At 39.4% G+C, this 17,242-nt stretch overlaps 1 protein-coding gene across 2 annotated transcripts in view; it reads right to left on the bottom strand.

Annotated features, from left to right (window-relative positions):
* LOC129379403 (phosphofurin acidic cluster sorting protein 1-like) overlaps positions 1-17,242 on the bottom strand; it is a 60,233-nt gene that overhangs the window by 11,388 nt on the left and 31,603 nt on the right. For both annotated transcript variants that reach the window (XM_055060173.1, XM_055060175.1), the window contains exons 2-8: positions 10,957-11,044; positions 9,714-9,803; positions 8,878-9,003; positions 3,684-3,828; positions 3,484-3,575; positions 2,178-2,255; positions 66-125 (exon numbers count right to left, since the gene is read on the bottom strand). In XM_055060173.1, the coding sequence (XP_054916148.1) occupies positions 66-125; positions 2,178-2,255; positions 3,484-3,575; positions 3,684-3,828; positions 8,878-9,003; positions 9,714-9,803; positions 10,957-11,044 (679 nt within the window). The remainder of the gene's footprint in view (positions 1-65; positions 126-2,177; positions 2,256-3,483; positions 3,576-3,683; positions 3,829-8,877; positions 9,004-9,713; positions 9,804-10,956; positions 11,045-17,242) is intronic.

Raw genomic sequence — 17,242 nt, 5'->3', positions numbered from 1 at the left:
ATAAACCCTGCTGGAAAAGGCACAAGATGGCATAAAAGAGAAAAGAGCAGAGAAGAAGCACAGACCTCATCGGAGACTTTAAACCTCTTCAGCAAGGCGACAAATTTCTGCTTGATGTTGGGTTGCTGCGAAGGAACATGTGGAAAACAAAGAGCAGGATAAGCCACTCGGGACATTTGTGTTCGTTTTTATGAAGGAGTGAAAGAGAGAAAAGACATAAACCGGCAACGTCTGAGGTCGCTTTTTATGCTTGATGACTCAAAACAACACTTCATGGAAACAGCATATTACAGAGGAGGACATTTCTGTGTCCGGTCTCATTAAAGTCAAACATTTTGGGGCGAGCAAATTATTGGGGTTATCTAGTTGACGCCTTTCGCCGCAGATGTTTTGGCTGAATTATTGCAAAGCATATTTTATTTATGTAACATTCAAAGCCATTTGGAAAAGAAGGGAGACATGGTTTATGTAATATTTAATAGGAATGAGTCAGCAGCTTGTTTTTAACCCAAAACAGGCTTTTTTCCTCAGACCTTGTTTAGATGGAAAAATTATCAAAATTTTCTCTTCATATTTGTTGTTGTTTTTTTCTTGTGACTTTTGCAACATGGATATTTTTTGAATCATCTCTTTCAGGTATTTTTTATTTAAAGATGCACAATAATTAACATGAGGAAAAGATTTTAATGTACAGTTCCTGACAGGTTGATGGGACAGGAACAAGATTTATTAAATAATTGTACATGATTGTTAGATTAAAAAAATGACAAGAAATGCATCTAATGAAAGAAAATTCAAACCAAAACAATAAAAAAAATTAAAATCTCTGACGGTTAATGCCACTCTGTTCAACTAAAATTCCAAGTAAAGAGTTTTGTGTTGTGACCATAATAATAAAACCCCCAAGTTTAAAAGATAAAAGAAAAAAATTATTGCTCTTTGAACACAGCATCTTAGATGCTCATTAAAACGGCTTTCAGCTTCCAAAGAGCACCGAGTGTTGGAAGTATTTTAGACTTTAGACCATTTTACAAGCCTAAAGCTTAACTATATTGCACTCCATAATGCATAAAACACACACTGAGCAGTTTTGGAAAGCTTAAAGAAATCAGCTTTGCTTGTAAAAACACACAAGACAGAAGTTGCCCGATTTCATAAAATGATCATTTTAGCATATTTTATAAATAATTTTCACAAAACTATGAAAATGATTTAACCTGAGGATGAATATGGACAAAACACAGTTTCATATTGTTACGTAAGGCCTGGTTGACTGTGTGGAACAACAAGAGGAAATCTGGCTTCTATTTTCATCCCCATTTCATAACAAAACTCCAGTCAACAAACATCCATGTTGGTATTTATAAAAAAATACTGACTTCGACTTTGCCTGAACTTGACCTTAAGCAGCCTTCACTTTCAATGTCTTAACCTTTTGCTGCAAAGCAGGACAAAAGGGTGAAAAAGGGACATCATTCAAACAGGTAGAAATATACTGGTAACCTTTGGGTAAAAGTGTTCAATAAGATCAGCAAAACTACAGTAACATTAGAAGATTGAGTCAAACTAGGTTTCAGAGAACTGGAATATTTGAGCTAACTGTGATAAAAAGACCATCAACTTTATGAAAATTCAACATGTTCAAGTTTTGCAGCTGCAGCAGTGCAGGTGTTATCATTTGAGGTGTGTGAGCTTTTCATTATAAAACACTGATACTCCTGCTACAACACACACACACAAACACACACTCACAAAACAAAGCTTACTACTTCTTAAACTGCAAACAAGCGTCGTTTGTGCTAAAATCTGCAAGCTGCAAGTGTGCAAGACTGTACCCGCTCAACGCAGGATTTGATTATTGTTATAACAGGTTCTTCCTGTGATTTGTGTAAATCGTTGTTTTATTCTTTTGCATGGAAATTGGCTGGAATGCCGAGCGTGGAGAACGAGCGGAGCTATGAATAAACCATAAAGGCGAGATGAGTGAGCCGATGCGAGTTAGGGCGGCAGGGGGTGGGGAGGAATAGGTTCGTGGAGTCAGTCAAGTCAAATCAGATTTGTTTGAAAAGGCTACTGGGCGAGTCGGGTTAGCCGCAAATTGCTTTAGAGACAGAACAAGCCAGGAGACGCAGAACACGATCGACAGGGGGCGGAAACGAGAAGGAGGTTCGTCTTACCCTGGTGCTGCCGGCGTTGGGAGGGAGCTTACGCCGCGGCTTCTTCTTCCTCACCTCGTCATCTTCGTCATACAAATACTGAGAGAAAATGAGACAAGAAGAGGTTACTGCTAAAGGATCACATCGTCAGTTCTTCCAGCTTTAAAATGTGCCGTCTTTCCCTTCTGAAAGTGGTTTTAAATCGTCTTACTGGCAGTGTAAGAAATGCAGTCAATACCTTGTGCAAACCCCCTTTGCCAAAGTGGCAGCACTAACTCTTCTTTAACATTTCTTGTGGTTGGAGAACACAGAAAGAGGAATCTTTGACCTTTCCTCTTGGCACAGTCTCTCTACGTTGCCCAGAGTCTTGGGTCTCTTCTTTTGATATCCTCTCTCTACTTAACCCACAGGTTCTTCCGAACAGTTTCTGCGTAGCTACGTTTTGAATTATTATCCTGCCAAAACATCCGGATCGGCATTAAGCATATTTTATTGAGTTTATGTTGCCATGAACTCTCGCAAGGTTCCCAGAATCTTGAACATGGTGTGCTTTTCCATATTCGTTCTTCATTTCTTGCCAAGCCCAACCAAGCACAGTTTTAGTTTCAGCTGACCAAAGCAGGCGGTTCTTACTAAAAACCCAGAGGAGGTCAGAAAACAAAGTTTCTGGGCATCTTTCTCTAACAACTGGTTAGCGAAATTGGAAGAAACTACTGGTGGTTTGTAGACTTGCTCACCTTAAGATGACTCTTTTTGCATTTTTCTAAATGTTAACTTAATTTCTGAAGAGAAACCAGCTGTTTTCCCCCTGGGACAGAAGAATAAAAACACCTGATATCTTCTGTAGTTTAACCCTTTTCCTCAGTCTCTCCTGAACATTTAACGTGCATCCCACTCCGACACCCCCACAGGATGAGGAGACGATGGAAAGGAAAGTATGCCTCTGCATAACTACCCCACCCTCCATTAATCCTCTCCTCAGCTTCTCTCCATCCCTCTACTTGGAGTCTTTTTAATTTGCCAACACAAAGCAGCACCGCTCCTGCTTTATCTCCCTCTGGTGTGTGTCTGGCCCCGATAGCCACAGATTCCCTCCACATACTTCTCTGCCTCTTTGTTTAGCCGTTTTGTTTCGCTCTGAAATCCAATTGGGGTACATGTCTTTTTTTTTGCATTTGCTTTGAGTGCTCAGACTTTAGATTGTTTTTGAACAAGAAATAAACGTATAAATTTCTGGTGATACATTGCTAAACTTCTTGGTGAGCTACAGGAAAGGATTTGTAAGCGTAGATTTTTTTTATTATTATTTTTTTTTACTGAAACACACCTGCCCATGAATAGGGTCATCGCTGCCCTCCTGTTCAGATGAGTAGCTTTCTTCCTCTTCTTCAGAATAATTGTCAATGTCTGGGGAGCGATCTAGAGAAAGCAGAGTGAACCGTAACAGCAGCTGGACGATGAGAGCAAAACGGCACAGCCGTTTCGATTTCAAAAAAGGAACGACGGAGTGAAAACAAGCATCCGTACCAGACATCTTCGCTTTGGGTCCCTCGTGGTCGATGGGCTGGCTGGACAGGGAGTAGACTCTGATCTCGGCGACGGGGACAGAGGCATCCTTCAGCTGGCTGTGGAGCCCCAAAACCTGGGCCCCCTCGCTGGGGTGCTGCATCACCTGCAGGGTGACGAGAATGAACGACGTCGTAGTTAGTTTGTGAGTTCCACCATTTATCACATGAAGCTTCTGCTTGTTTTGATCAAAACACAACTTTGTTCTTTTACCATCAAAACGGAGGTCACAGCGTCTTGCAAACGTATCCAAATGCCTTTGGATATGTTTTTGTACTTTGCTACTTTGTAACTGCAAAGTTTTTAAAATATGTTTATTGGAATTCCATGTGACTAGTAACGAAAACGATTAATCGTATGAATCGCGATTAATCATTGATTGAAATAATCGTCAACTAATTTAGTAATTGACTAATTGTTAGCATAGACAAAAAAAAAAAGCAAATTGCTGAAATAATACTCTACATTTTTTATGCAATATTAAAAAAAATCTTTGTAAATATGTTCCAACCAGGATTCCTCAAGTAACATAAACATAGTTTAAGCTTTTCCCAGTTCAAATTATGTGAAAATAAATAAATAAATAAAAACAAAAACAAACATAAAATACTTTTGGCTATGGAACTATAAATTGGTTAATCCTGAAACAATCAGGAGGGAAGAACTGAGCTTTTCATGTGTTGATGTTAGTTGTTTTCACCATCTTCTGCTGCAGATGATCAAGCTGATGCTAGGGAACAAAATATTTGATTTTAAAAAGGAGTTGAATTATTTGTTTATTTGTATTTTTTATGCACTTCTAATCCTGCATAAAGTAGGCTTAAATGGTTACATTAAAAATCTGCGGTTGCAATTTTCGTATGATTAATCACACAAAAAATTACCAATAGAATATTCAATTACTACAGTAATCATTAGTTGGAGCCCCAAAAACGATGAAGCAAAGCAAAAGAGTGAATAATTGAAGCAAAAGAATGAATAATTGAAGCAAAGCCGGAGACGGCATTTATTAGAGAAGCAGCTAACAGGCTCATGCAACGTTAGAGGAGCTGCAGAGATACACAGCTCAGGTGGATTCAACTGTTGAAACTGAAATCTTTAGTCATGCATTCTGGAAATGAGATTTTTACGGACAATAAATGCCCACTGTCCTCCATCCTCTAGCTGAGCCTCTGTTCTATTGATTCAGACTGCTGCATTGCAAAGCAGTCAAGGATTAATGCAAACCGAAACAAAAGAGGAGAAAACACGAACAAGTGACTTGTAGACTTTCCGCATGTCTGCAGCCAACAGCAGCATCTCTTCCTCTCCGTTTGGTAGTGTGCGCGTGCGAGTACTGAATGACACCCTGTCTCTCTCAGCAGTCTGGTCACACCGACAGAGTTAACGAAGTCTGAGCAGCTTATTATGGAGACAGCCGTGGCCACAGATTAAAGAGAGACATCACAGCTACACATCCATCCGCTTGGCTCGCTCGGTGCCCTTCGCATGTAGCGAATGCTGCCAGGAGCTCGGAGAACCTCGCTGCTGTTGCTAATTTTAACCGGTTTTGCACGCCGAAGAACAAATTATGCAAATCTGACAAAATGCACAGACGCACAATGTGCATAGTTAATGAGAAATACTCCCAATCATCCGTCTGCTTTTGTTGTTGTTGTTTTTTTTTTTTTATTATTCACCGTCCAGAGGCCGGAGACAATGATGGATGCGCTGCAGGTTTGTTCTTTGAAAACGACGGCAGAGCCTTTTAAAAATCCATTAAATTTCCACCTCTGCCTCGGCTGCTTTAGTCCATTACGCTGAACCGAAGCACGTCTCAAATTTTCTCCTAAAATACACTTTTTATCCCGGCGATAATTGCAGCATTTAAAATAAACCTCCCTCATTCTTTTCCCTACTGGCACATTGCTAATGGTGAAGAAAAAGCATAAACAAAACAGAGGCACAGATAGCCGAGGCTGCATGGAGCACGGCAATAAAGAACAAACTGAGCTTTGTGAGGCTGGAAACCTCTCAGAACTAGGCATAAAATAATCACTTTTGATATGGTTTTAGCTTAAGTGGAGCAAGTAATTACAGATATTTAGGGTCACAGCCTTTCTGAATCAGGTCAGTGATTGAATGATCAAAATATTAAAAATATTTGACTTTTTTTTCCTTTGTAATTTCTTAAATGTATCAACAACAAAAAAAATCCACCAACAGCATGTATTTCAAAACATTTTTTTTTTTTTAAGAAAACCAGAACAGCAAAAGTTGCACAATTCAACTGATGGGGATAATGTAATCTCTGTTTTCTGTTTGATTCAAAACTAAAACCTCTCATCAGAAAATTGCAGAAAAGGTTTTTTTTCTCCTTTTGGTGTTTTTCTGCGTCTTACTATAATTTAAATGACACACACAAAAATGGATTATGAAATGAATTAAATATTGTCCTGCAATTTAAATAAAAATATTTTTTAAATGGTGGTTCTATTTAATTAAAATGGTTAATCAAAACCCAAATGTATGATCAGTATCCATCGAACTGTGACTTGCAGACATTACAACTGTATTAATTTCATGAGGATTTTATTATTTATAGCTGAGATGTGGGAGTAATCTGGGGGAGTCTCGTTTAAAAGTTTGCCATGAAAGGGACGCCATGAACATTTGGAAGAAGGCGCTCTGGTCAAAAGACACCAACATTGAGCTTTTTGGACGACATATAAAACTATGTGGGCTTTACAAGAACCATATCATCTGTACAATGAAACATAGTAGTGGCAGGATTATGATGTGGGTTTACGTTTAGCAGGAAGAGGTCGGTCTCAGCTGATAGAAAGATGGATGGAGCAATCCATCACAGGGCAAGACTGGAAAAAAACCTGTCAGGAAGTCACCAACGACTTCAGACTGGGGCACAGGCTTGATTCAAGAGCATGCCACACTTTTCAGATTGCATTTGTACAAAGAGGTCGAAAACAATCCTCTACATCCTTTTCGTCCCACTTCACAATTCTGCCTTATGTTGCGTAAAATCTCAACGGAGTTCATTTTTGCAGCCTGACACGATGTGGGAATGTTCCACAGGCTGTAAACATAATGAGTTCAAGCCTTTCTTGCGAAGCGAGTTTGCATTTGTGGCTCTTGCCCTTTTGTGGAACACTTTGCGGCCAACTTGTCAGTTGAAAGAGCTTCATGCAGAAAATTTGCCTTTATTTTATATGCAGAGAGGGCCGGAGGCAGAAAGCAGGCAGGAGCACAGTGGAGTAACCCTCCATTTAGGAGGGGGAAGGCCTTTCATCCGAGCTGACAGTCTGATACAGGGTGGCATGTACGAGCTGAGCGTATGCCCCTCTTGTAGTTTCATGCACTTGAAAGGGTCTTGGCTAATTTTAGAGCGCGTAAACATCCTCGGGAGCATATCCATTACCTGATGAAGTCTGCATTCTTCCTGTTTTCTGGGCTTTCTCATCTCCGATCTGAGATATTACTATTTGTTCAGGAAATTTCCTGCAGTGAATAATTTTGACTTTTACTTTCACACCCAGCCTCTGAAAGCAACATCAAGACATTGATAGCAAATAATGAACCTCCAAATACTAACACACAAACACAGTAGATCCAGTCCCTTTTGAAACAGCTTCACATTGCAGGAGGAGACTTAAACCTAATTGGAATTTTGATGTATGGTGACATTTGTTGAGGCCATAAAGAGACAGCCAGGCCAAAGATTGAAAACTGCCGTCTGAATTTTAGTGCACTAGCTTGAATTGAGTTACGACGAAGGTTAGCATTAAATGGGTTTCAAGAGGCTGGAGGTAATTGAAATTCTCCAAAGGTAGGAAGTGGAGAGAAGAAAGAAGTGGATGTAGATGACAGTATAGACGACAATAGCAGCAGCCTTGCTGTGGCTTAACAGGGTTCTGCAGGTTTCACCGACTCTAATTTAAGACTTTTAAAGACCGTTATAAATGAAAATTAAGACGTGTATCACGACTGAAATGTACAAAAGAAAATGGCATAATTTGTACTGTAGTTGTGTCAAACACTTTTGCACAGAATGAAAATGAATGTAACATTGCACGGGTTGGCAACATATGTTTGCTAGCAGCCAAGACAAATGTTGTTCAGCTAATTAGTGATGACGCAAAAATGCAAGCCAGCTAGCAAAGGCTAACTAGCAGCTGGTTAGCGTTAGCCTCAACAGCGTCCTATGACAGAATGTGATGATGGCTTTGTGTGACTCAAACGTTTTGCCAGACAGAAAAGTCCTACAAGAAAAATAAACTAAATAGAATATACGTCCAGCTACGACAAAATGTAACACCTGTGGTTAACGTATTCAAGGCCATCTTACGTATTTTCTTATGAATGTAATACATTTTAAAGGCCTTAATTTTAGGTACATAAACGTAATATTTTTTAAATCAGACAACCTGACTAAAGTGTCCAAATTGACCAATGCTATTTTGCCGATGTGAAATAAACAAATGTGTAATTTTTAAGTTCAACTTTCAACGGCAAAGTTCAAAAAAATGTTTATCCATTGGAACGATATTGCAAAAATAATTTTTCAGACTCAAATCTCCAGTTTTCAATTATCTTTAGCTAATTAGCCACATGAAAAAAATAGATAGAGAATTAATTTCTGATAGTTCTACAGATATCTTGAAATGCGGAGGGTTAGATGGGCAAACTGACAAAACGGATACAACTTTAATAAATGAAAAGAACTATAATCATAAAGATTGATTTTTTTTTTTTACCAAATTGTGTATGAACTCTTTTATTAACGGCAAGCATCATAACATAATATTGACATTTGCCAGAAGCTTCACTCCAGTCGAGTATCATCTGTCAGATTGTTGGGGGAGCAAAGATTTCAAAACTTCTCGGAACAAATGTAATATAAAAAACCCCCAAAAAACTGCAGCACATGGCAGAAAATGTAAATACTGAAACTAAAATAAAATCTAAGAAATGTAACAAGTAAGTGGAGCGAAAAAAATTATCGCCATTCCTGAGGCGTCTCTTCCTGAATTCTGGAAAGCGACACTTTCTAAAATGAGCGCTGAATGTTTATGGTAAAAAAAAAAAAAAGGTGAATAAAAGAAGTGAAAGAGCAAGAAAGGAGAATCAGAAGTCTACTGTGTGATTCTGATTGTGATACCTCGGCCATGTTGATGAGCCCCAGAGCCAGGGTCTTGTAGCCCAGGATGGTCCGGTTCTTGTATCTCTTCCGGCGCTGCAGCATGATCTGAAGCTTGTTGGCATCCCTCTTCAAGAAATGCGGGTACTGCAGACACACACACACCCAACTTACAGGTGAGCAGATGAACTGCTATATGGGTACATAGCGATAAAACAATTACACTGATGCCTGAATAATTAGATGGATCTTAATGGGTTGTTGCAGGAGACTTTTATCACCTCCTGAATTTCTCCATGTTCTCCCCCAGCACCAAACCACTTAGTCACATCCAAACTATGACATAACCCATCATTAAGAATCTCACCGGCTGAACTATAATTGGAACAAACTGGCTCCTGGAACATCGTTGAAAGCCATGACAAGACTCTGCTGCTTAGTTTTAATAGGCTTCTCCGCCGCTGCAGCGCCGCGGACGCTATAGCCGGTTTAATGTATAATGTATAATGTCTGGCTCAGTGCACACGCCACAATCCACAGGGAGACACTCTCTGACCTTTTCGCAGCGCTCAGCACCGGGAGAATAAGGACGGGATGATTTGGAGCAGAAGAAACACTACGGGGAAGTAGATTAATCGTTCTCTGCATGAGTGCACAGTCTATATGTCAGAGAGAGGCAAATGTCCATGATCTCTGTATAAATAGCACTGTATTTATTTATTTTTTTAAGGGTGGAAAACCGCAGCAGACTGGTCACACTACCAGCAGGTGCTTTTTTTTTTTTTTGCTTGTTTTTGATGAATAACAGAGTGGGGGCGCGGCGGCTCCCTGATTATTGTGAGTGCTGGAGTCTGTACCTGCAGGGAGAAGGTGAGCTGCAAGTCGGTCTCCGTCAGTCCTGCCGAGGAGAGCAGGATCTCATTGGAGCGCAAGATCCGTTTGGAGCCCTGACGAGGAGACGGAAAGAGGAGACGAGTGAATCTGAAGGAAACGATTTACTGTCGCACAGAGAAAGTCCTAAACTGCACAATAAAACTTAGTGGAGAGAAACGATGCTGGAAAACAGAATATATTGGCTTATAAAGATGGAAAATGAGGCAGACATCAACAAGAATATTTCAAGTAGAGAAAAGTACAATGCCTAGAAAAACTAGACAGGCACACAGAGAGGCAACTTTTGTTTTTTTAGCACGTTGTCAATTCAGAGCTACAATCCTCAGTGATTTTTTTATTGGGATTTAGTGTTATGCAGAAACAAAAAATAACAAGTGGAAGTAAAATGATCTGATAACTTCTTTGATAATAAAAATCTGAAAAGTGTGGCATGTTTATAATCAAATCAAATTATTATTTGGCCACTTTTACTTTGATATGGTTACATAAAATGCACTATTTATGTGCTTTGACCAACATGCAAAATGTGAGCAACTACCCACGTCTGAAACTGTGCTTCACCCTGAACGCATTACCAACGCTTGCCACACTTTTCAAATTTTGTGAGAACTGACAACCAATCTGGAAAGGAAATTTGCGGATTTAACAAGACAAAATGTGATGATCAAGTTTGTAAAGTTGTTTTATTTTGACATTTCTGATTTCATGTATGTTAACTTTACCTTCTCCCTGTCTGAATGAGATGATGGCTAGAAGTAAGGGCTACACACACTAAGAAACAAAGGCTTTTGGCTCTGCTATGTCTCTGTGTAATTTAAAGTAAGCGTCCTTGGCAGAGTGTCGAGGAGGATGTGCATCCAGACCCAATAACCTGCCTAGAATAAAAACAATGAGAAACTTTCCAGAAGGAAAAAAAAATACAAAAACAGAATCATTTAGTTTGGTTTGTTCAGCAACTTGGAAACATCTACTGGGCTACTTTTTTTGGCTCTCTCAATAGAAGTAAACCTCAAGCCTTTAAGTACTATAATCGAATTCTCCTGATTAAAGCAGCCGACATAATTGCTAAGTGCAAGCTAAGTTAACTAAGGAGAACTTGTTTGCAAGATTTAAGAAAGACACGGCCATTTTGTTTGGCTCAGAAGTTTGGAAGTAAGCCGCGACATTTTCTTGGTTTCGCCCCTGAAGCCGTTGCTGCCGTCGTACCTGCAGCTTGACGGCGATGACCACCGAAGTGAGATCTTTGTCCAGCTCCTTCAGCATGATCAGCTTCTTCAGGGTCAGGTTGAAGAGCCTGCAGGGGTAAAAAAATAACGACGACAATATGAGATCAGGACCAATATTCAGCGTACTCATGGTGGCTTAGCCTGAGTTCACAGCGAAACCGAAAATCATCCAACAAGCCAAAAGCGATCCGTTTGTTCCCCACAGAGCTCAGCCCTTTGAAGAAGTTATTTGCGAGAGAGATTAACCACTTTGATGCCACTTTTATCAGCCTCCCCTTAGATTTCTGTCTGCCTTATTGCTTCATTTATACCAGCGGGCATCTTCTGACAAGAAAATAAATCACAGCATCTTCTAAAGTAAAAAAACAAACAACCCGATGTACAAAAAAGTGGATTCTTATTAATCAGATTATCTGAATTGAAATGAGGACTGATTTTCAAGATGAGTTGCTCCACTCTTAAAATTGGGTCAGATTTTTTTTTAATATATTTACAATTTAGTTACAAACTTGGCAAAGATGCACCTTTAACAAGGTTTGCAAAATATATTACAAAGCCATATAATCACTGAAAAAAAACATAAACTGATTTTTATTATATTTACTTTAAAAAGCTACACAAAAAAGCATAATTGAAAAGTGTAAAGAACAATGTTTCTTTTGCAATCAGATGGGATGATTTGGACTTTGACTAGACCATTCTAACACGCGTATGTGTATTGATCTGAATCTTTCCACTGTATAATTGTCTGTATGTTCAACATTGTCAAACATACATGGGAAAATTTGTCACTTGGGTTACTTGTCTTTTATTTCACAATTATGTACTACTTCTTACATGGCAGTTAAATTCCACCAGTAATAATAATAAAAAAAATCTGGTTATCATAAGAACAAAGACATGTTACCACAGGTCAATTCAACCCTCCATTAGTTAGATCATGAGAATTTTTTATTCTAAAAACATAAAACTCACCAAACAAAGCATTAAAGTCTATAACTATTTAATTTCAGGGTGATTTCTAACAAACTGTTCTGCTACGGTGCGGAGATTTTAATTCGCCCCTCCGAAGAAAAACGTTTGACTCAAATGAAAACTGAAATCAAAAGGAGGCGTCGAAGGCGGCTCAGCAGTTTATCTGACGACAAGATGCTGCAAAGATTCTCTCCAGCCCACGACTCAGACTGAAAATAGTTTTGCTATTTTTGTTGAGAAGTTAAGTCTCTTTCATTTCCCCGACTGAAGATGACAATTACGTCAGAAGGCCGCAAACAAAACCCTCGAACCAAAACTGAGACTCTTCGCGACAAAGGAATGAAAGGAAATGAACTGAAGGCCAAAGCCAAGCTGAAGACACTTGAACTGACCAAAGGCACAAAGAGGTGCATCTTCTCAGATGTCCGGTAAGAGCTGAAAGTGAATCAGATAGACCCGAGCTGAGGAGTCAAGGGGTCAACAGTGAGGAGCGAGACCGAAAAAATACACATAAAACAGAAAGACTGAAAAATGATCAGAGAAAAGACAGGGAATCCAAGAAGAAATAAAGAGGGAAGATTTTAATACATAATACTCTTCATTGTTCACTTTCTTAGCCTTACACTTATATGGGTTTGACCGACAGGTTTTGTGTTTTTAATCTCCATTTGGTGAAAGTATTGGAACTTTGCATCACAGTGCAGATAAATAGTAATCGCTGTTGTTTTTATCATGATTTGCTGTAAAATTTAATTCCCCGTCGGGACTTGAATAAAGATCTGAATATGAAACCGTCAGACAAAGAGAGAACGAGATGTCGTTCTCTCTTTGGAGAGATAAAGAAAGAAGGGGATGTGACAATGATGGCTGACAGAAATAAAAGTGAGGGGGGAAAAAAACGAAAAAAAACACTCATTTGCTTTTGTGTTAGAAGTAACAAAAACAACCAAAAGACCTACATGGATACATCACACAGAGATGAAAAGGTCACATGATGACATATGAGGAGAACTTCTGAAACCCAAACACACGGAGTATACATTAATAACCACTATGAAGATTAAAGGCAGAGCGAGTGGACAGAAAACTCACTCTTTCTCATTCAAAACACATCTCTCCCAATCCTCCGCTGCCTCTCATCTCGCCCAGACTTTCCACCAAACCCTCTCCGCTCACCCACTTTCATCCCTCTCTGAGTGCATGCTTTCCACACGCTGAAAGGGCCAACTTTTCTTCCGACCGCTGATGAAACCGCTGAAACGACTCAGCCGCGCACACTCTGAGCCTCTCTCCTTGAAGCTAGGCTTTCCGGTTCGCGGTAAAAATGGACAACAAAAAAAAGGGGAGGGGCTGAAGCTATGAATGCAATCAAGTCAATTTTTGCTTACTGATAGAGACGGGGGAGAGTTAAGTGTGTATCCAGTGTTGGACTATCTTTAAGGTGCTTCAGCTGGGTTGGAGCACTGCATAATGACTCATGGGCATTTCTTTGAACTCTCCATAAGGAAAACACCTTAAAACATTTTTGAAGATGGAAAAATAAAATAAAAAAATTGCATATTTTAAAAAATTAAAAGTTATCAGGGTTTCTGCAGGTTTCACCAACTTAAATTTAAGAATTTTTAAGACCATTATGGATAAATTTAAGGTCCGTTTCACAACAGAAATGTACAAAAACACTGCATATTTTATATAGTAACAGTGCCAAGCTTTTTTGAATTGAATGTGCCAGTGGCAAAGACAAACATTATCCAGCTTACTGACGATAAATTTGCACTTTCTCCTGATAGATGCAAAAATGCCAGCTAGCACTTTTTAGCTTTGAGTAACGAAACAGGATGAAGATGTCTGGATGTAACTTAAACATTTTCCTGATTGAAAAGTCCAGTTTGAAAACTAGACTACATAGGTTGTGGCTTGGAGCAAATTGTCCAGCAACAACAAATTTAAGACATTTAATGTCTTAAATTACGTATTTAAGGCCAACATACATTTTTTATGTGACCGTCTTCAAGGCCTTGATTTTAGATATGACTTAAAATTAGATGTTTTGAGGATATGCGGACACCCTGCTTTTAGTACTAGATTGTAGGCTTTATGCTTCCTAAAATATGAAAACCTACAGCTGAATTTTGCTCTATAAGCTTCAATGCTTTATACCAGCTGGCGTCCCTAAATTAGTCTCAGGTACTCAAGTGTCAGGCTCCAAGGTGCAGATTAAACCCAGGATTGATGGCTTCCTGACAGACGTCTGTTTAGGTGCAATAAATCTTCCAGTGAATATTATTTGCCTTATGTCATTTCCATTTGGAGAGGCAGCAAATGTCGTCAGCGGAAGCTGCTCGGTGAGATTTTTTTCCATCCATCACAGCCCTGATGAGACGGTTTATGTTTACGAGACTGCAGGGAGCTTCATCAGGCTTCGCCGCTGTGAGTTATCGCCGCAGAAAGTTCCTGAAACTCCTTAAAAACTGGATGTTATTGCTGATGTTAAGCATCTGAAATGTTTGCTGAGTCAGGGATGGAGGACGATTTAAAATCTCTGAAGAACATCTTAATTTATTGCAACAATTCCAAGTGATGTTGCACATGATTACTCCGGCTGTTAATGCTCGGATGATGTAACGGCTGGATTGTTTCCAAATGTCCCCGCTGATAAATTTGCAGTAAACAGCAGATCATTGTTGATCTGCGTCAGTGTGTTCTCCTTGCACAAACTACTTTGCAGGTCCTAAAAGATTTTTGTTAGCTACTGAACTGTTTTAGTACTCGATTATTTTGGCAATTATTTTTGGATTAAAAAAAAAAAAACATTCTACAGATTTTACATTTAAGCCTTTTTTAAATACAATATTAGAAATTAAATTAATTAAATTAAAGTAATTACATTTCTTTTTTAAAATAAGAAAATAAACATCTTGTTATCTAAAATGCAACAGCACATCATTCTGAACCAGGTGAAGCTAAAACTATGCACTTGAAAAGTTTTGGTTAAAACACAGGTGCTTTATCTTACATAAAAATGTTTTCTTAGTTTTTAATGCTCTGAATATTATTTGTTTCTCAGCATTCATACTCCAGTTAATGATTAATTGATTGCTAAATTAGCTGATGATTATTCCAATTCTGAATTAACCGTTTCAGCCCGAAATGCATCGAGTTAAAACTAAATGCATTTTGAAAAATTCCAGCTATGAAATTGATTTCTAGCTTCCAACTTCTCTTGGGCTTTTATTTGTTTCTTTGTAACTTAAATCTCTTCCTCGTCTCCACAGCCACACAGTCAGAGCCCGGTCACCGAAGCCGCTGGAGGGGAGTCACATGGTAGAGGTCAAAACAGTCCGCCAACACTTCCTTCATGGTCCAGTTCTCACTTCTGGCTCGTCTCCTCAGGATCCCGTCACGGCGCCTCAGCGGCAGCCACTGCACATCATTATCAATTAGAGCAAAAAGAAATGCCAAGGACAGCTGAGGATGACTCAAAGACAGATGAATCATTGTCTGATGACAACGGGAACAGCAGCACCATCCTCGCGTGTGGAGGCTTCTGACTGGAAAATGCGAACCTGGGTCCTTTTTCCTTCCTTCCGGCACCAACAATTTACAAACCAACCCGTACACAGTGGCGATATAATTATAGGTTGCAGAGTGTAATGGCGAAAAACAACAAACCCATTTGTCTTTGTGGGAGCAAAGCTAATCCAGGATTTTGATTAATTCCCAACAGGACTGAGCCCTGTTGGAGCCAAATCTATTTTTCATGCAGATAATTGGATCCCAGCCTCGGATACTGATGGTAAAACTCTGCACTTGTTGGTGTGCAGCAAATCTATGGTTGCCCTCTTCCGAGGCTCTTCTCTTTGTTCTCTCTTTCTTGGTCTGTCTGTTTTCTTCTCTCTCACTTTTGTCGCTCGGAATGGGAATTTGCCTCCGCAAGACGTCTGAAAAAACTGAACAGAAAGGTTTCGGGTGCTGCACAGTTACGCATAAGAGGAAGAACTATCTCTGTTTGGATCCACGTGATTTCTTACATCTCATTGTTAGAACAACTGTCAACAATCCCATGGCCAAACCACAACTACCACAAGTGAATAGGAATTAACATAAACTTTTGCTGAATTTCCTCTAATGGCTACTGGTTCGACTCCTAAAAAGTAAAACGCTTCCCCTGAAAATTGTGTGTTTACAGTTTTTCCTTGCAACACATTAGTTTCACTTCCTCTGATGACAATCTGGTGGATTTTGCAAGCTATAGTTCCAAAGAAACAGTAAACTAGAAGTACACTAGATTTGGGGAAGTTTCTTAGGGAGAACAGTGGAAAATAAAATAGTTTAAGCTCATCCAAAGTAATTCTTTTTGATTAAATAATGTGGATATGAATGAGTTCTCTGGGGTTAAATCTAAAAATGGACGGCAAGATTGAGATTTCAAAGTTCTGAAGGGTTCATACATTGAGTTTTATGTTTCTGCATCAGATTTCTCCCTCTGCAAAATAACTTAGTAATAGGCACTGAGATTTTGTGCTGATATGGTTGAAGAAAATACTTTTTTCCCTCATCTCTCAGTTTGCTGTGGATGATCAGGAGACAGTACGGTAAATCTGGGTGTCGCGATGACTTTGCCAATAACACGAAATATTGGAATAAAAACACTTGAGTTTACGGTAGATGATGCCAAGAATTTATTGATCAATAAATCAACACAGTGCGTCAGTGGTAAGTCGCTTCACCGTAGCGGGTCTTCAGCTTTTATCTCGTCAAACCAGGTCACTATTTATACAGGCTGCACAATGAAAAGCAAGCACAAGGGAGAGAGCTTGCTGAAGAATCCATTTACAGCGTGTCTGTGTGTGCGTGCGTACGTTTATGTTTGTGTTGTTTATCGACTGAATACGTTTGTCGTAAAAAAAAAGAGAAAAACTCCCTATAAATCTATAGGACAGGCAGAAAAAAAGCCCCCCCAAGTCTGAATCACTGCAGCTGAATAGATGCTGAATGCACCTTTGACAGATAACGCCTCGTATTTTCCCGGCAGTAGCTGATATTTGATTGTTTATTTGTTTAGAGAAAAAGGCCTGGGTGGATGAAACGAGGGGGCTGAAGGAGGCAGAGAACAGTTCGATAATGTCTGTGGGCAGACTGACCTATGATATTCTAGAAAGGCCCGTCTCTTGAGAAGCAAAAACAGCATGCCTGTCCAAGATGAAAAACCCAATACTCACACTCACAGGCGCGCACGCAAAAGACCTCAAATGACATTGAGTGTGTGTCATAAAAAGTAAGACTTATTT

The sequence above is a fragment of the Poeciliopsis prolifica genome, unplaced genomic scaffold, assembly GCF_027474105.1.
Source record: "Poeciliopsis prolifica strain line A6 unplaced genomic scaffold, Auburn_PproV2 SCAFFOLD058, whole genome shotgun sequence".
Lineage (NCBI taxonomy): Eukaryota > Metazoa > Chordata > Actinopteri > Cyprinodontiformes > Poeciliidae > Poeciliopsis > Poeciliopsis prolifica.
Note: the sequence above shows the minus strand (reverse complement) of the source record. Positions and strands in the feature narration are given on the sequence as shown.